The sequence below is a fragment of the Geotrypetes seraphini genome, chromosome 11 (genome assembly GCF_902459505.1).
Source record: "Geotrypetes seraphini chromosome 11, aGeoSer1.1, whole genome shotgun sequence".
NCBI classification, from domain to species: Eukaryota; Metazoa; Chordata; class Amphibia; order Gymnophiona; family Dermophiidae; genus Geotrypetes; species Geotrypetes seraphini.
In genome coordinates, this window is record NC_047094.1 from 28449893 (window position 1) to 28469650 (window position 19758).

The 19758-nt window shown below is 44.6% G+C and overlaps 1 protein-coding gene across 4 annotated transcripts in view; it reads right to left on the reverse strand.

Annotated features, from left to right (window-relative positions):
- CCP110 (centriolar coiled-coil protein 110) overlaps positions 1–19758 on the reverse strand; it is a 97183-nt gene that overhangs the window by 27742 nt on the left and 49683 nt on the right. For all 4 annotated transcript variants that reach the window (XM_033963047.1, XM_033963046.1, XM_033963045.1 and 1 more), the window contains 5 exons: positions 11617–11737; positions 8539–8678; positions 6233–6349; positions 4008–4109; positions 234–350 (listed from right to left, as the gene is read on the reverse strand). In XM_033963047.1, the coding sequence (XP_033818938.1) occupies positions 234–350; positions 4008–4109; positions 6233–6349; positions 8539–8678; positions 11617–11737 (597 nt within the window). The remainder of the gene's footprint in view (positions 1–233; positions 351–4007; positions 4110–6232; positions 6350–8538; positions 8679–11616; positions 11738–19758) is intronic.

Below are 19758 nucleotides of genomic sequence, written 5' to 3' on the forward strand. Positions count from 1 at the left end.
TTAAAATATGGGATGCAAGACAAGTCCATGGATTTTTCTGCTTTTTTTTTTCTGTCGTTCCCAGGGTCACTTAGCTCTTGTTAGATATGAATCTGCTTTACTGGGGTGTTTGGGGGTTTTATTTGGGTTGGGTTGGGTTCCCCCCAAAAAAAGAGTCTTTCACTCCCAAACTACAACAAGATTTGTCCTCAAAATAACCAAGCAAATTAGTTGAGCTACAACTAGAAACATACCATTTGTCTAATCATTTTCTCTCTGCGAACTTCGCGATCATGGCGGAGGATATGCATCCTTTCCAAGACTTCCATTCTAAAGAATATGTCATGGATTTCATACAAAGCAGCTCGCAGCTGTAAAAGAGAAATGGTATTTCCTTTTGTAATTACGGTCTTCTTGATTAGTAATGTCAAATGCCAATCAACTATCACCGATATCATCTATTATAAAAGCATAAACAAAGTAGAAATTAGGTCTTATCTGATAATTTTCTATTAGTCCTTCACACTATTTCAGACCAGTGGGATAGTTATGTTCATTGACCAGCAGGTGAAGATAGAACGCACGTGAAGAGCTGAGAGATACAGGTCCTAGCCGACCCCCCCAACTCCTCAGTGTTAACAGACAAGCAGAGGGAAAGAGAACAAGAATCTATCCACCCCTTGACCTTCCCCAATCTGCCTGAACTCTGCAACATTAATGTCACTTCAAACCATCTCTTAAAACACCCCAGCCAAGAGGGCAGGCAGAGTTACAGTCTTCAATGAGTAAGAAATCCGTAGTGCTCCCTCCACACACCAAGTCACAAAAGTCCTCAACACCCTCACATAGGCAGCTGATGGAGGGCTTCCTGGCCTTCAATGACCGAGTGAGTAGCCCTTGTGCCTTAAAAAGTCGACCTATCAAGGGCCAAGCTGCAAGACCAAAGTGGCAGGATCTTCCATCAGTACTGGCCCTTGTTGAAGCAACCCCCTCCCAGGAGGGAGGGGCAACAACTGACTGTCCAGCAGCCATACCAGGTCCACTTACCAGGGTCTTTGGGGCCAATCTGGCACTACCAAAATGACTAGACCGGGATGAGTTGTAATTCTTCTGAGCACCTGGCCCACCATCAGCTACATGGTCTAAGTCACAACGTCCAAGTTCCGTCAATCCTGGGCTGTATAACTTTTGGTTATACATGCTGTACGACTAAGTCTAAGCCAGCCCACTTCCCGCCCTCAACATGCCTCCTGAAATGCCCCGTTTAGCTTTGGACGTTGAGCGGCACTATGAAGGCCTAGGTCGTTTAGAAATACGTCCAAAACCCATTTTTATTTTCGGCGCTTGGATGTTTTTGAGAAATGTTCGTCCAAGTGCCAACTTAGGCCGGTTTTTGGACGTTTTTCTCTTTCGATTATAAGCCCCATAGGTTTTTAACTGCTTCCAAAATATTGACTAAGACCTACATGTTCTTAACTATAATGGTAAACCATTCCATAAAATGGAAAGATTGAAAGAAATAGATCAAGTAATCAAACTCTTAGGTTGAATACCCTTGACTGATGGAAATACTAATGAGAAAAAAAAACAACAGATCTGAAAGACGTTTGTCCTGATGCATGAAAAATCAAAGATGCAATTTGATTATTTATTTGACCAACTATTAGCTTATAAATTATACAAGCACACTTAAACTTTACCCTAACAACCAACGTAATGGTCTTAACAAAGGCATAACATGCTCAATTTTGTTTTTATTAAATATCAATCTAGCAGCTGCACCAGAAATGGAACTCCTTTCGACAGGATGAGCTCCACAAGCTACCATTTCTTGCTCCTCCTTGCCTCGGCTGGCCATGGGAGCTGAACACTGTAGTCCTGGGACATCGGGAACCACTAGCTGAGAAGAGACCTTTGCAACAGTCACATTTTTATTTTTATTTATTCAATTTTTCTATACCGTTCTCCCAGGGAAGTTCAGAACGGTTTACATGAATTTATTCAGGTACTCAAGCATTTTTCCCAATCTGTCCCGGCAGGCTCACAATCTACCTAATGTACCTGGGGCAATGGGGGGATTAAGTGACTTGCCCAGGGTCACAAGGAGCAGCGATCACCTCCATTGCCGCTGTCATTAACCCCAACAACTGAACATAGTCCCCACATCCGAGGACTCCTGAGGTAAAGCAGAGTGCATGTTTGAAGAAGCAACTTTTCATGTCTGCGCTTGGAAAGAAATATCCTCTCTTGACAAGTGTTGAAGAGATTTTTCAGGTACTCCAGACTCTGAGGGAACCAGCTTGCTCTTCTTCAAATCAAATCACCTAGCCCAAGAACTGCAGGTGATAAACCACTACCGCTGTTGCGGTCTGACCCTCCTGATAGGACGATGCCTGAATCAGCCAGTTAGGCCCTTCTTCAATGATGACTTCTGCTTGGTGGCACTTCAGTGGATGGATCTTTAATGGAGATCACTGTCAATGCCTCCATAATAAGGGAACTTAGCGCCTCTCTCCAGAAAAGCCTCAAAACTTTAGGGTCATCCCCCTCTACAGGGGGAAGCTCTCCATCCTCCAAAGGCTCCCAAATAGAGGACACCACCAAAGTGGGGGACTGTGACATGTCCCCGATCAACTCAGGTAGGGATAGTCTAGATCTCTTTGGAGTCAGAGGCATAACTGAGCACCACAAAGGGTTAAACAGTAACTCGGATGACCCCACCTGCTTCAGCAGAAAGGCCTGGAAAAATTTAGGAGAAAATGTTTACCCCTTCATGGAATCTCCAGACGACGCAGAGGAACAAGAAAGGTGGGAAAGGCCTCCCAACACAGCCGGCTGAACAACCGCTACTCCACCACATGGCCCCAAAATGGCCAATTCTTCAGCAGTCCTCTCCCCCGAGCTCAAAGGCTGTGATGCTGGCTGCTGCTGCATGTGGTCCATTACCACAGACTCACCATTCTTTTCCTGCTCAGCGCACACCTTATCTGTCTTACAAGGACATCTCCCTGTAGCTTCCCAACGTACCCTGCATTGAGAGCAGTGCTTTGTGGACTCCGCAGACATGACTAGGACGCAAAGCCGCCCAGTGGCAGGAAAAAACTGATGTCAGCGGTCTGGACCTCCCTCCGAGTGCTGGAAAGGGAATCCCACAGTCAGGCCGCAAAGCTGCTTCAACCACAGCCGCTAGCAAGGGATTCCCCAAAGACAGGCTACTCAACCTCTACCGTCGTGGTTCCAAGGTCAGGGGAAGCTCTCCTCTAACCACCTAGAGAACTCCTCTGACCGACAGCCTGGAAATCCCCAAAGGCAGCCGGTAGCTGTTACCTCTGCTGCTGAAAATACAGGCCCTTCAACTGCCTGATTGGTAATCCCTCTTACTGCTGGCTGGGGAGCCCAAATGCTCATGCGGTCTGTCTGCAGAGGAACAATCTACCAACTTCTGTCTTCACCTGACCTGTAAACCCATTCAGACCTCTCTTCTGTTGTCATCCTCTTTTTTTTTTTTGCAGAGTTTAAGAAGGAAGGGGCCCCTCCAAGCAGTAGAGAGTCGGGCAGGAGGCTGGCACCACCAAGCATTCACTTCAAGGGCCTATCCTTAAGAGCTCAACTGGGTGTTAGTTCACTAACCAGACCAGGAACAGCCTATCCAGGTCACAGAGCTGAAAGCTATGTCTATTCACCTGCTTGGAGACAGAAAGTACTGAGGAGTTGGGGGGGTCAACTAGGTCCTATATCTCTCAGCTTTTCACGTGTTCTATCTCCACCTACTGGTCAATGGAAATAACTATCCCACTGGTTTGGAACAATGGGAAGGACGCTATGGAATTTTGAACTGTTATATGGGACCTTAATTTCATACCAATATCAGTTTTCATTATCCATATATTTTTTTTAATGGATCAGAAAAACCAGTAATGTGGTTAGTTAAATTTGCTACTTATTTGTAATTTCTCAATTTCATAATGCACATTTTGCTTTAGAACGCTGAGGGGGGATGCAGAAGATAGGTAGAGAAACATCAGTACCTGAGCTAGCACACGTTCCTGTAGAGATGCATCTTGTGTTGAAACAGCTCCTCTTTTTAATGGTAGCTCGGAATGAAACATTTTCATGAACTCAAGAGTATCCTTTAAAAAAGAAATGCGAAGTTAACATTTTTAAAATACTGTTTTAGAGCTAACCTCAGTGACAAGAATTGTGCACTTCCATGCAGAAAGTCTATGGTTTGAGTCCCAAATTAGCTGTGATTTGGGATACTACAGAGGCAATCGTCACAGCCCAAATGGGGGAGGAGTTGTCATTGACAAGGGTGGCCTGAAGGCTGGACTTGCAGTCCATGATAAAGACTATCTAGACAGCCATCAGGACTCTAGATTCTAGTCTTCAAAACAGCCCTACTAACAGTGTGTATATTGGGGATGTGGGAGTCTATTTTAATAAGCGGGAAATCCCAGGGTGGCAGCAAATAGACTTACAGTTACAAAATCATAGCATTGATTTTTTTTTTTTTTATATAATTCTTTATTCATTTTTAAAACTTTCATCAAGTGTACAACAATCATAATAAACACAATTAATCAGAGCACTTGCATATCTTACCATTATAATCTAAACATACAAATGTAACCCTCTCCCCCACCCTCCCTCAAAGCCCTTCATTCATAATAAGAAACTTATATTTGTATCCCTCCCCCCCTCCCAATACTATATGGTGTATAACTAATAGAAAAATGGCATTTAATCATGACAAAAAGATGTTAATGGCTCCCAAATTTTAATAAAATTATTATAATTTCCATTTTGTATCGCTATTGATCTTTCCATTCTATATATGTGACATAATGAATTCCACCAAAAATTAAAATTCAACCTAGTATGATCTTTCCAATTATTAGTAATATGTTGGATGGCAACTCCAGTCATGATCATTAAAAGTTTATTATTACACGATGATATCTGACTTTTTTTTCTCATATACATTCCAAATATCACAGTATCATAAGATAACACTACATGGTTTTCCAATAAACAATTTATTTGATCCCAGAATGAGTTCCAAAAGGCTAAGATATGGGGACAGTAGAATAAAAGATGATCCAAAGTCCCTACCTCCAATTTACAATGCCAGCACCTATTGGACAAGGCTGGGAAAAGAGCACCACTATGCCATTCAAAAAGACATCCACCCAAAATAGTAACATCATCTTTACTCAAATGTTTTGAATATTGTCAACATTAAATGAGTTCTTCTAGAAAGGTCCTTTAAAAAGTCAAACATTCCCTGCCCCCCCCCCACACACACAAGTGCAACATTTATCAACATGAAGACAGGGGCAGCTTTAGGTTGACAATATCTATTTTTATATGCTACATGCAAAAGGCAATTTATTTCTCTATATCTACTTTTCAAATTCATATACCTCTGGGCAATTTTCTTTTTTTAAAAAATATTTTATTTATAAATTTTTCATTCTTACAATAATTTAATTTTGCATAAACTTCAATTAATACATGAAAAATTGTGAATACAAATAATTCATCTTATCACAATTTTCTATAAGAGCCACATGAAAATCGATCTGTATACTCAAGTCTTTCATAAATTTACCCCAAAACATGTTGTATTACTATAATTATTTAAGCATATAAAGCAAAAAAAAAAAAAAAAAGGGCATGTCCTCCAATGATCTCCGACCTGGGACGATACTGCTAAGCCTTCAAAACAAATACTTGAAATAACAGTACATTATCAGTAATGCACAAAATTGGAGAAGAAGAGCTTTTTTTAATTGTGTTTAAGTTTATCTTATACAAAAGGCTTTCCTAGATGACAAAAACAGAAGTTTTAGTGTACTAAACTGTTTTTCTACATACAAATGGGTTGAATTATCAAGTCCACTCTGTACAACTATAAAAGTTTCAAGTTTAATAAAATTTTGATTTGATCGCAAAATCTTACTTCAATGCGATTTACAAAATAGTTTCCACAATTCTGAACTTACAAATAATATCTTCTGAAATGAGGGCCAGTACATTATACAACGCAAGTAATATTTGAAATGCCATGGCAAAATAACTAAGTATGTCTCCAAAAAAAACAAGAAAGGCATTAAAAAAACCCAAACACACTGCTGTTCAAGGACCCTTGGAGGGCTCGAAAAACACATTTGACTGCTTTGCCCGACAAAGATGAGCTTGGAAATGAAAAGATAAAGGATAATCAACTAATTATGTCTTTAAAGAGACTAACCTTTACTGTTTGTCTCAGATGCTTCAGTTTATCAGTTTGTAACAGTCTACGAGTGAGGAATCCTTTTGCCACAGCAGTAACTTTGCAAAATTTTATCTGCATCTCAGATGTGTAGACCTTTAAAACAAGGAATAAAGGTATAGGATGTAGAGCGATACTACACACAGTCTTCTAAGAAACAGATGGCATCTACAGATGTATGTATGTATATATATATACTAGTCTTTAAGCCCATTACATTAACGGGTGCTAGAGTAGATGTGTCTGTCTGTCTGTCTGTGTTTCTTTCTCTCTCTCTCTCCTTGGCTGCTGTCTGTATCCTTCTGCTCCCCTCCTCCCCCCCCCCCCCCCCCGAGCAAAGCTGTCTGCCCCCAGGACACACCTCCCCCCCAAAGCAGGCCCCTTTCCCTCTCCCTAACTATCTCTCCATGGCCCTCTTCTGTTCCCCCCCCCCCCGAGCAAAGCTGTCTGTCCCCAGCACACCTCCCCCCAAAGCAGCCCCCTTTCCCTATCCCTATCTCTCCATGACCCCTTCTGTCTCCCCCCCAGCACACCCCTCCCCTAAAGCAGCCCCCTTTCCCTCTCCCTATCCATGGCCCCTTCTGTCTCCTCCCAGCACACCCCTCCCCCCAAAGCAGCGCCCTTTCCCTTTCCTCCTGGCTCCCGGTATTGATGCCCTTCTTACCCTCCCAACATCCAGGCGTCTTCTGGCCTGCTCCTCTTCACCAAAGCAGCCTGCGATCATGGTGGCCGGCTTTAGCGAACCTCGCAGGCCGCTCTCCAGCTCAGTAGCACGTTCCCTCTGACGTGATCCCGTGCATCAGAGGGAGCGTGCTACTGAAGCTGGAGAGCGGCCTGCGAGGTTCTTTAAAGCCGGCCACGATCGCAGGCTGCTCTGAAGAGGAGGATCAGCAGCAGCAGCGGCGAGTGAGGGCGGGAGGTGACACGGCGACTCCTTCTTCTGCACGGAGGTAGAGAGCGGCTTGCGAGGTTCGCTACAGCGGCTGGCGAACCTCAGCAGGCCGCTTTGAAGAGGAGCGGGAGGGAGGAGTCGTTGGTGTCTTCTGCACAGTCACACGCAGGCGCCGTGAGGACTGGCACAGAAGCACACCTCACGGCGCCACCGCTCACGAATTTTCAATATACATGTGTACCATCTCCTCCCTCTTTCTTCTCCCCTCCTCCCATCTATCCATAAGAAGCATTTCTTCTTATCTCTTCCCTGCCGCACCCATTACTGTGCACCCTCTGTCTTCCCTTCCCCTCCATCCCTATGCAAGATCTCATCCCTCTTCCATGGTCAGACATCTGTCTTACCCCTTCCCCCTTCATATGGTCTGGCATCTTTCTCCTCTCCTTCCCATAGCTTGGAATCTCTCTCCTCTCCCATGGTCTGGAATCTCTCTCTCCTTCCTTCCCTCTTCCCGAGGTCTAACATCTGTTTCCATTCTGTGGTCTAGCATCTCTCTTTCTTTCCTTCCCATTCCAATGGTCTGTCATCTCTCCTCCCTCCAAGTGTAACATTTCTCCCTCTTTCCTTTCCACCACTTCTCCCTCTTTCTTCCTTTCCCCATATACATCATCTCTTTCCCTCTCACACCACACTCCTACGTCCAATAATTCTCCATTCCTTTTCCCTCCCCCCACTGGCAGCATTTCTTTCTCTCCCTTCTCACTACTCCACAGGTGAAGCTTCTCTCTTTTCCTCTTCCTACCCCCCCAGCCCTGCATTTGTCCTTCCCAACCCTCTCCCAGTATGTGCACTATCTGTCTTCCCAACCCCCTGAGCATCTGCCCTCCCTGCCTTCACAATTTCCAACTCCCTACCCTCTGCACCCAGCCTCTCCCTATCAGGCACTGCACCCAGCCCCCTTTCCTCCCAACCCCTGTCAGGCTTTTCACCTGGGATCGGCTTTCTTCTGCCGCAGAGCGGCAATGAGCACTGCCCCAGGTCCCTTCCCTCCCAACCCCTGTCAAGCTCTTCATCATCCACGGGAACAGCTTTCTTCTGTCGCTCAGTGGCAATGAGCAGAAGCGTGTTTTGGCATGCCTGCTCGGCGTTGAGCAGCTTGTTGACTGGCTCCTCTCACAAATCAGTGTTTGAATGCAAATGTTATCAGGTCAAAGTGGATAAACTTTTAGAAGGTGCAGCTCTAGAACCTTTGAGTCAATCTAAGTAATTAAAAAAACAAAAACAGCTCCCAACAAACCAAAAGAGCTACCTTCAGAATATTCCAGTCCACAGTCAATCCCATTAAACAATAAAGATGAAAAAAAAAAAAAATTCAAGTTACTTAGCTTCCCACCTGGGACCACCTGATTTTTGTCCTACCAAGCGACTTGGGAGCAATCATTTTTGGCATTCCACTAGAAGCTGGTCCCCAGAGGTAGAGTAGAGGTTCCCTCGGAGAATTGAAGCTATTTTGGGCAGTAACATTAGCTAAACCTTTAGAAAAAAAAAAACAACACAAAAACAGAACACCCACATTAAATATCTCTATAAATAATAAGTGCATTCTCTATTAATACCAAATGTCATCAGCTAAAGCAAACTTACAAGAACTCAATCAAAATGATTAAACACATCACTCAAGTACCATATTTCCCCATATATAGGCCGCGGCTTATACATGGGTTTTACAAACCTGTGTATTGAGTGCGGCTTGCTTAAATGGGGCAGCTTATCTAAAGACATTAAAACTCATTCGCGAAAACTATAATTCAGTACACAAAAGAAGACATACCCAAATGATTCATTGTATTTTGTTTCATTCAACAAAAATCATACATAGTTATTTTAACTGTATCTATGAACATCGACACTAAGTCAATTAAGAATGACACCATCATTGGTTCAGTGATGATGTTCTGTCACTTGGCGCAGCTGCATACAGCCTCTTCTTCACATTTGTCTTTTTCAGGTTCGTTGCTGCAATGTAAAAATTAAACTTTTTCAGGCTTTTGTTACATTACATCCTAGTTTATTGCTGGCTGGGAAAAGATGAGTTTTTAAATTAACGTAAATTCTTCTGAATAAAATTAGCAAAACTGAAGACAAAAATGACTGGTATTAGGTTTACCTTTCTTCAAATCCTTCAAAATCAGATCCATATTCGTTGTCACCGAACAACTCGATTGCGACCTGTGCTGCTTTGCTGTCGCTGATGTCTGACACGCTTTCATCATGGGTATTGCTCTCAGATATGCTTGTGCTGCTGGTAGGCTTGTAGGTAGAGGAAGGATTCCGGCTTTGCGAAAACCATTCTGTATGCTTTCTGGTTTCACGTTGTTCTATGCTGAAATAACCATTTCGCACACTTGACTGTATGTTGCACATCGCTGCCGGCCATATGGAATGAATGTATGCTCACCATCCATCATCCATTTTTCCCACTCGATCCTCACAAGGCATTTAAATGCAAGATTGACAGCAATATCAAGTGGCTGAGGTTTACATGTAAGTCCACCAGGTATTACAGCCACATGATCACCAACCTTGTTCACTGCCTTCTGAACACTATCCATCAGATGAGCAGACAAGAGTTGAAAATTAGCAAGGATTTCTTCTTGTTAAAAAAGCCAGCTCCAGGCCACATTCGATAGCATTTATCCACCCATTCCACCATAACATCTTCATTCATCCAGCCCTTCTTGTTCTGAGACCTAGATATCCTTGGGTAGTTTTTCCCATGGCACTGTCACCCTCTTAAAAATCATGAATGGCTTCAGCTTTTTGTCACTTGCTGTGCAAGCTAGAACAATTGTAAAACTTGTCCGCTCATGACCTGTGGTAGTTACTGATATGGACTTTTTACCAACTTTATCGACAGTGCGTGTTGACAGAATGTCCATCTGCATTGGGACCTCATCCATGTTGATGATGTCATTTAGTGTTAGTTTCAGTGTCTCTATTTCCTTGCCAACGAACTCTCTAAACCTGTCAAGTTTCTTCTCCCAGTCGTCTAGCAGTCTCTGTCCCACAGTTGTCTGGCTCGGATAGATAGACCATTTTGTTTCATGAAGTGAGAAATCCAATTATGACCCCCTTTGAAGTCATCAATTGCCATTTCAGTTGCCATTCCTTGTGCCTTCATTTTGATGGCTATTGTTGAAACTGTCCGATTGCTCTCACACTGCACGAGAATCCATTCGTTAAGTCTCTTCTCCAAGTTTGGCCATTTTGGTTCCCATGGTGCACGTGCAAAGCTTCCTCATCTTTCTACCAATTTCTCCCTTGTTTTTCATCTACTTCAAAATGGCGTCCAGCTGCACGATTGCTGTTTTCTTTTGCAAAAGCAAAAACCTGGAGTTTAAATTGTGCTGTGCAGGACTTGCGTTACGGCATGATACGGTATTGTTAACTGCAAAATTTTGTCAATAAGATGCACCTGACCATAAGACGCACCTAGGTTTAGAGGAGGAAAACAAAGAAAAAACTATTCTGAGCCAAATAGTATACAGTGGTACCTTGGTTTACAAGCATAATTCGTTCCAGAAGCATGCTCGTAAACCAAAATACTCGTATATCAAAGCGAGTTTCCCCATAGGAAATAATGGAAACTCGCTTTGATACGTTCCCACCCCCCGAAGCCAGCGGCGCTGCTCTATCCCCCCCCCCCCCACGAGAACCGACATTGCTCCTCCGAAGGCCCCCACTGTGATCCGGCACCCCCCCTCGCCGCAATCTGAAGTCCCCCAGACCCACTCGAACCCGATTCTTACTGTCATTTGGGCCTCGGCACCGACATGTCCTGTGCGTTGGTACCGGTGCCCGAAGATCGGCCTCCTCTTCTTGCTGGGCCTTGAGCATCTGCGCATGCTCAAGGCCTGCGCGTTCACGTTCTCTCCGATGAGCGTCTGAGCTAATACTGCCATGGCCGGCGATAAAGCCAGATGTGGCTTCATAAAAGGGGGAGGGGTTAGAAATAAATAAAATCTATTATGCTATTGGGGAATAAAAGCCACGCAATAGTAAAAAATGTAACTAATATCAAGAAATATCTCTGAGAAAAGAAGCCGGCTGAGGTGGTCCCATGTGAGATCAGTACGTAGGAAGTGCTGTAAATGCACAGTGAAGCTGGAGAAGCTTTCCAAGTGGATTCCACCAATAATTTCACTCATGCTACGAGGATTTGCTATCCTGTTTGTCCTCCAGAAAAAAATATTTGCCTTATAAACACACTTTGTAAATTTCTAACTTTTTCAGTACAGTACAGTACAGTAAGAAGATACAGTTAACACAAAAATGCATTATGTATTTACCAATTAGATCAATGCCTGGGCTAAAGATGTCGGCTAACTCTTTCTGGGACAAAATATGCTCCCCCGATGTGCAAGGCTGTAAGCTCTACAAAAGACAGCACTACTTCTAGCTAGTTACCTACCTTCACTTATTTTTCTCCACTCAAGATCCATCCCTTTAGTAGCATACATGGTGGGTATTTCCTGAGAATCTAATCCACCAAGTTTCTTTTCCTTTAGTCTTCTTTCCTGCTCTTCTATTTCCTGTACATACCATTTTATAAAAATACAACACACAGAATTTCAGCCTATTTAATGGGATTGTTAAAAATAGAATTGAGAGCACATATAAAAAAAAAAAAATAAAAAATCAATTAAAAAAATTCCTACTATTTTGTACATTTTTCACACATTAATTATAAAGCATTAAGAAGAAATTAGGTCCTTACCTGCTAATTTTCTCTCTTTTAGTCTCTCCAAACTGGCATAGAAACAGATGGGTTTATACTCCTCTGCCAGCAGGTGGAGACTGAGACATTGACTTTTGGCTACAGTACAAGTGAGCTGTGCAGTCCCTATTACACTCAGTCTTAATAAATAGACAAGCAGATAAAGAACCAGGCTGAAAACAATTGCCGCCCAACTCCACACTTACAGGGAGAACACGGAAAACACTGTTGGATACTGATAAGAACAGGAACTCTTCAGAAAAAGCCCCACAGTTAGCCAACTAAACCAGTCAAACCAAAAGCCGATGCTCTTTAAACTCCCCAAACAACCAACAATAACAAATCCCACAGAAAAACCCAAACTTTTCGTGAAAACACTGAACAAAATGACAGGGTGGGGTCTGTGCTGATTTGGAGGGACTAAAAGAAAGACAATTAGCACCTAAGGACCTAATTTCTCCTTCTTTAGCGCCCCTCCAGATCGGCACAGAAAAGGATGGGACATACCAAAGCAATACCCATCATGGATGGGACCCTCAAAGGGCCGCCACAAGAACACACTCACTGAACACTACGTCCCAACGAGCCTGAACGTCCACACGGTAGTGTTAAACAAAGGAATGGAGAGAAGACTAAACCACAGTTTTACAGATATCCACCGGAGGTACAATTGGAGATTCAGCCCAAGAAGCTGCTTGATCCCGAGTGGAATGAGCTTTGTGAAACTCCGGAATAGGCTTCTTTTGGAGAAGGTACGCCGAAGTGATAGTCTCCTTGATCCAGCTATCAATGGTAGCCTTGGAAGCACTGTCCCCCTTACGAGGACCCGCTAAGAGGACAAAAAGACTACCCAAGACTGGGAGGACCACAGACTAGTTGACATGAAATGGCGAAACCACCTTAGGAAGAAAGGAGGGAACCGGCCACAGCACAACCCACTCGCTAGAGAACTCCAGGAAGGGCAGCCTACACAAAAAGGCCTGCAGTACTGAAACATGTCTCGTGGAAATAATGGCCACCAAGAAATCCGCTTTAAGAGTAAGGTCCTTCAATGTACAGGCACCGAGAGACTCAAATGGAGGATGAACAAGCATGGTGTTATGCTTCAGCATATTACTGACATGTTCAGAATATTAATGATATGTATCCTCAAGTCTGCTTACCTAACCTCCCTGACCTACAAAGAACAGTAAGACCAGATGGTTTCTACAATAACCTTGCTTATTTGAGATCCTGACTTCCTTTGTCTGAGTGTCAACTGGATAGCATCAAAGAGACAATAAACTGCAACACCTCCTGGCGTATTTGAAATCCTGACCTCCTTGATCTCCACAGGACAGTAAGACCAGATGGTCTCTGCAATAACCTTGCTTATTTGAGATCCTGACCTCTTTGATCTCCACAGGACAGTAAAACCAGATGGTTTCTATAATAAGTTTGCTTAGCTAACATCTTGACTTCCTTTGCATGCGTGCCGCTCAAATAACATAAAAAGGACAGGGAAACCAAACAAGTATCTGCTATCTTGACCTCTTTTGACCTGGGTGTTGTCAAAACAAATAACAAAAGACCAGAGCCAGCTGTCTTACTAAGAGGGCAGCAGTTTTTACCCTATATAAGAGACGAACTCAGCCCATAGAAAACGAATCCATTTTCGTTGCAACGAAGGGACAGAAACCCGGTTCTCCCCTCCTATCAATCGCAGAGGGTTCCCGATTGTGAAGGATGGTGCTGCCCAGAAATACGGTGATGTTATATTCTTTATATATATATATATATATATATATATATATATATATATATGTATAATAAAGTGTGATTGTTTATGCGTTATATTGTCTGTGTGCTTTTCTGAGTGTCACTGATCCTCCCATTTGACAGAAATAAGTGGCGGAACACATGGAGAGAACTAAGTGAGATCCCAGACAGCAACAGACAGCTGAACAAGAGGCGGCAGCAATTTCTCAGTTCTCAAGAGTCAAATAACATCCGGAGAAGAGGCCAAACGCTTAACATGCAATAGACCACGAAAAATAACAAACTGGCTATCTGCACCCTGAAGGGAAGACCAGGCAAGGCCTGCTCCAGACCATCCTGCAGAAACTCCAGAATGTGAGGCAAAGCCGCTCAAAGAAAAACCACACTATGCGCAGAACACCAGTCCTCAAAAAGAAAACAAACATGGACATAAGCCCGAAAGGTGTAAATTCTCCGAGACCCTAAGAAAGTGGAGATTCCTTAGGCAAGCCCTTTCAAGAGCCAAGCAATAAGATGAATGGGACCCCGATTCAAGATCGGGTTGAGAGGGGAAGCGGGAAGGGATCCGCCACTAGCAGATGAACCAGATCTGCATAGCAGAGGCGCCTGGGCCAATCCAGAGCCACCAGGATCACACAGCCCACATGCTGGCTAATCCAAAGAACTCTGTCCTCCAGAGGTCACGGAGAAAAGACATACAGCAGGCCATCCAACGGCCAAGCCTGTACTAGAGCATCCAGGCCCTTGGCTTGGCAATTCTTGTGCCGACTGAAGAACCTCGGCTATGAGGTCCATGACTGGCTGACCCCAAGTCTGAACAATACACTCAAAGGCTTCCAGCCCCACACACTACTTGCAGGGATCCAGCGCATAACGACTTAGAAAATCTGCCTGGATGTTGTCCACGCCAGCAATGTGGAAAGTCGAGATGTCCTGAAGATGAGCCTCCACCCATTCCATAAGCAGAGAGGTCTCCAGTGCCACCTGATGACTCTAGGTGCCCCCGACGATTGACATAGGCCACCACTGTGGCATTGTTTGAGAGAACTCAAACTGACTTGCCCTCCAGCAAGGACTGGAATTCCACCAACGCTAGTCGAATGGCTCTGGTCTCCAGAACACTGATCAACCAGGACACTTCTACCGGTATCCAGCTGTCCTGAGCCGAGTGATCGAGACATTGAGCTTCCCAACCGAGGAGACTTGTGTCCGTGAGAAGCACTGTCCATTGGGGCTGATTGACACTCACTCCCTGAACTAGATTGGAAGACAGGAGTCGCCAGTGTATGCTGCACCAAAATAATCCCCTGAGCGGGGCCAGAGAGTCCAGATCTTTAATCTGTGGCGACCACTGCCGAAGAAGCACATACTGAAGACACATTTGAGCCCCTGTGGACACAAGACCTGCAGAAAGTTTGCACCAGCGGACATCAACAATCCATCAGAGCGTGAATTTGCATCTGCAATTTGCACACTCTGGCCTCTGGAAGGAAAACTCTCTCCAAGCTTGTGTCGAAAAGCACGCCGAGATACTCCAAGTGCTGAGACAAATGACTCTTGGCCAGGTTGACCACCCAGCCCAGGCACCACGAAGTAAATGGAGTACCTGCCTGTGCGAATTTCCTGAGGAGAAGGGGAGCTTGACATGCCGACCGCCGGGTCCCCTTCGAGGTAGCCAGAACATTTTGTGCACCCGCCTGCCGCATCCACTGCTCGGTGCCCAAATAACACACTTGTGCTGTTTCTTTGAAGCGCTCATACTGAATGCACCAAAAACCCAAGCACAACGCCATCGTACAAAAATGGCAGCCTCAGGATCACTTTATGCTATTTATCTGTGTCTTCCCCCTCCCCCAACTTTTCACAGCTAACTAGCTGTCTCAAGAGAGCAGACCCCACAAGTCACTCTAAACTGCAGTCTGTGCCGGACAGGTGGCCAGGTGTACACTTGAGGCTCTTCTAAACACAGAAAACCTGGGGAGGTGGAGGGAGGGATTCAACCCTTTCGTGTGTGGCACCCCTAAGGTCGGTAAGACCCCCAAAAGGGTCCCCCAAGCTCTATCCAGACAACAAAAGGGACCAGAACCCAAAGAAAACCTTAGCACAGACTGCACAACTTACCACTCCATCTGCTGGAGACTGAGATACCGAATATAATAGGGACTGCACAGCCTACTTTGTACAAAAGCCAAAAGTCAATATCTCAAGTCTCCACATGCTGGCAGAGGAGCGTAAACCCATCTGTTTCTGTGCCAGTCTGGAAGGACACTAAAGAAGAAAAGGCTAGTCCGGGGGTCGGCAACCTGCGGCTCCAGAGCCGCATGCGGCTCTTTTCCACCTTTGCTGCGGCTCCGGTAGTGTGTCACGCAGGCATGCACCTTACAAGTCCAGCGTCGCGGCGGGAAATAGCCATGCTGAGCAGTGAGCTCAGCACATACACAGATGAAAGCCTTGCTTGCTGATTGGTCCGGCGGCCCCGCCCCGCCGTGCCGCCGGACCAATCAGCAAGCAAGGCTTTCATCTGTGTAGTGCTGAGCTCACTGCTCAGCATGGCTATTTCCCGCCGCGACGCTGGACTTGTAAGGTGCCTGAAAAAGAAATCATCCTGGCCGGGGTCGGTGTCATGCTCCGGAGATCTACAGCCTTCCTATCTCACTCTCCCTTCTACCTGCTTCCGGCCACATCCCCTGCTCCGCGGCTCTCTTCGGCAACTCAGCAGCAGCGATCGACACAAGCTTCTGACGTCGGGGCCTACCCTCTGCGAGTCCCGCTTGTTTCAACTTCCTTTTTCCACAAAGGCGGGACTCGTAGAGGGAAGGCCTCGATGTCGGCAGCTTGTCTTGATCACTGCTGCTGACGAGTTGCTGAAGAGAGCCGCGGAGCAGGGGGGTGTTGCCAGGTGCAGGTAGAAGGGAGAGGGCCAGATGCAGGACTCGTGGGTGAGGGAGGAGAAGAGAGAGAGAAAGAGAGAGGGGAGGGAAACAAAAGGAAATCTTTCATACTGGGCTGGGCCGGAGTGGAGGGAGGGTGGAAAGATTCTAGCTACAGGGTGCAGTAACAAAGGAAAAGGGGGGGAAAGCTGAAAATGGAGATAGTGACACAAAGAAGAGAAAGGGTAAGCAGGACCTACTGAATAAGGATAGAGATACAGAGGGGACATGAAGAGGAGGTGAAATAGAGACATAGAAGTAATGTTGAAAAAGTGGGGGGGGGGGGAGATAAAGACATTGAAAGGGCAAATGGTGAACATGGCGTAAAGATAAGGACAGAGACAAATGAAGATTCTGAAAAAGTGGTGAGATAGGGATATAGGTGAGATGGACACAAAGAAGGGTGATGCTGGAAAATAGGTGGAATGGTAATTCTGACAGACACAGAAGGGAAATGCTGGATCAAGGAGAGATGGGGCTCAGGCTGGATGGAATGAGGAGAAATGCCTTGTTGGCCAGGAACTTCCTCTCCTACGTCAGAATTGACGTCAGGGAGCGGAATGCTGGTCAGCGCAACACTTCTGCAGGGAAAGCTTGGGACGGCGGTGGCTTGGGGGCTGTTCCCCGATTGCGGTGGCAGCAAACCGAGTGGCTTGGGGGAGGGCACGGAGACAGAAAGAAGGGGGAACAGGGAGACAGAAAGAAAAAGTTGGGGGAGAGAATGAGGTCTGGAGGAGAGGAAACATACAGGAGGCTGAAAGAAAGGAAGAAAGATTGGATGCACAGTCAGAAGAAGAAAGTGCAACCAGAGACTCATGAAATCACCAAATAGCAAAGGTAGGAAAAATGATTTTATTTTCAATTTAGTGATCCTGTATATAGCATTAAGATAAGAAACAATATATGCAGTGTTAGATTTGTTTTATAATGGTTTTGCGGCTCCAAGTTTTTTTTTCTTTTCGAAAACGGGTCCAAGTGGCTCTTTATGTCTTAAAGGTTGCAGACCCCTGGGCTAGTCAATCCCGATCCTCAAGGTTCACAGCCAGGCCAGGTTTTCAGGATATTCACAATGGATATACAAGAGAAAAACTTGCAAAACAAGGAGGCAGTGCATGCAGATCTCTCTCATGCATATTCATTCTAGATATTCTGAAAACCTGGTCTGCTCGTGGACCTTGAGGGCCAGAATTGAGTAGCTCTGTATAAGGGGTTCTTTTACAAAGCTGCGGTAAAAAAAGAATGTGTGTACACCACAGCAAAAAAAAAAAAAAAAGAGCCTTACCACAGGGCATGCTCAGGCATCCCATGGTCATTTTGTGATCAACATGCACTTCCCATGTGCAAAAAAAATAGATTTCATTTTTTAGCATGGGGGGGCAGATCAAGGAGGCAGAGCAGTATGTTCTGCACAAATTGGTTAGCACCACTATACTGCCATGCACTGATTTACGTGTGGGCCTTTAACACCTACAAAACAGGCAGTGGTAAGGGCTCATGCACCAATAGAAACATTAGCATGTGGCCATTAATTTTTTAAAAATAGAAAAAAGTGGCCAACTTATCTAACACAACCTTAGCATGCAGGAATGACCCATGTAAGGACACATTGAGGTTCTTACATGGTAAGGGCTAGACTCAATTAGGGCACTGGTCTTTGATCTAAGGACCGCCGCGGGAGCGGACTGCTGGGCACGATGGACCACTGCTTTGACCCAGCAGCGGCAATTCTTATGTTCTTTGTGAACTTACTGCAATTTTCTCATAATCACTAGGATATAATGAAGAAAATAAAAATAAAGTCCATCTGTTTCTAAAATAGAGAATTACAGTTCAATATAAGGCATAGCCAGAACTAAATTTTTGATGGGGTTCGAGACTAGTACAAGGCAGAGTGGCTATTAATACCACCTCCACTTCTCATTTACTTGTACTTCTACCATTAACTGGGTGAGCTTGATTCCAAAGTGAAGGTGCCACAGCCCACCCATGGCTGTACCTCTGCTTTCAATATAACAGAAAAGACATCAATATCCAATCTAATTGAACTGGAAGGCTTGGGATTTTCAAATATAAAAGCTCATCTAGACAGCTTGTTAGTAAATCTGACCAAGAGGGGGCACTTGACTTGGATATACTAAAATTTCTCAGAGAAACTTAGTAGATTTTAATCAATTTCAACATAAAATGATGCTGCCAGCAATTTTGTAAGCTTGTGAAATAAAGTCAGAAAGATTAGGTTCTTACCTCGATAATCTTCTTTCTGGCAGATGTGTCTAGTGGTCCTGAACCAAAGGGTTTTGCATCTGAACTCGCAAATAACTTACAGAAAACTGTCAATCTTTTCAACTCCACTTCCTTCCTAGAGAGCTGCTCCTGCCCCCTCAGTTCGTACAAAAAAGCGATCAAGTGGAATTATAAGAAAAAAAAACATAACCGGAAGGAGGGAAATGGGGAAGAATCCCCAACAGTACAATTCTGTTGTGCTCTGTAACAAATATTACCAATAAAAATTATAACATTCAAGAAGCTGCTGTAAAACAGATAGAAAATTTTGTGCAACCAGCACTAATCTGGTATAAAGCTCTTAGTTACTCGCTTGTCCGCTCTTCAGCAGAGACATGAAGCAGACTATTTACTCTTGAGAGAGTTCCCTTTTTTTTTTCAGCTCACCAGATCTGTACAGTTCCAGATTGATTCCAAGGCAGAAGACAGGCGAAGTTCAAGTATAGGGCAAGGATTTAGGACCACTAGACACATCTACAAGAAAGAAGATTATCGAGGTTAAGATAATAATCTTCCTTTCTAGTGCAATGTTTAGTGGTCTTGAAACATAGAGATGCACCAAATCAGTCCCCAGAGTCTAGGGTAGGCTCACTGAGTCTGCCTTCAGAACAGAGGACCAAAAATAGCGTTTTTCCTGGCTGCCACGTCCACCCTATAACACCTAGTAAAGGTATGGAGAGTAGACTATGAAGCCACTCTACAGATCTCCTCGAACAAGACAGCTCTAGCCTCCACCCATGAGGTAGCAATTCCTCTGGTGGAGTGAGCTTTCCATGTGATCAGCCCACATATGTGGAGGAAATAGCTATCTTAATCCATCTGAAAATTCAGGCTTTAGATGCTGACCTCCCTTTCTTGGCAATGA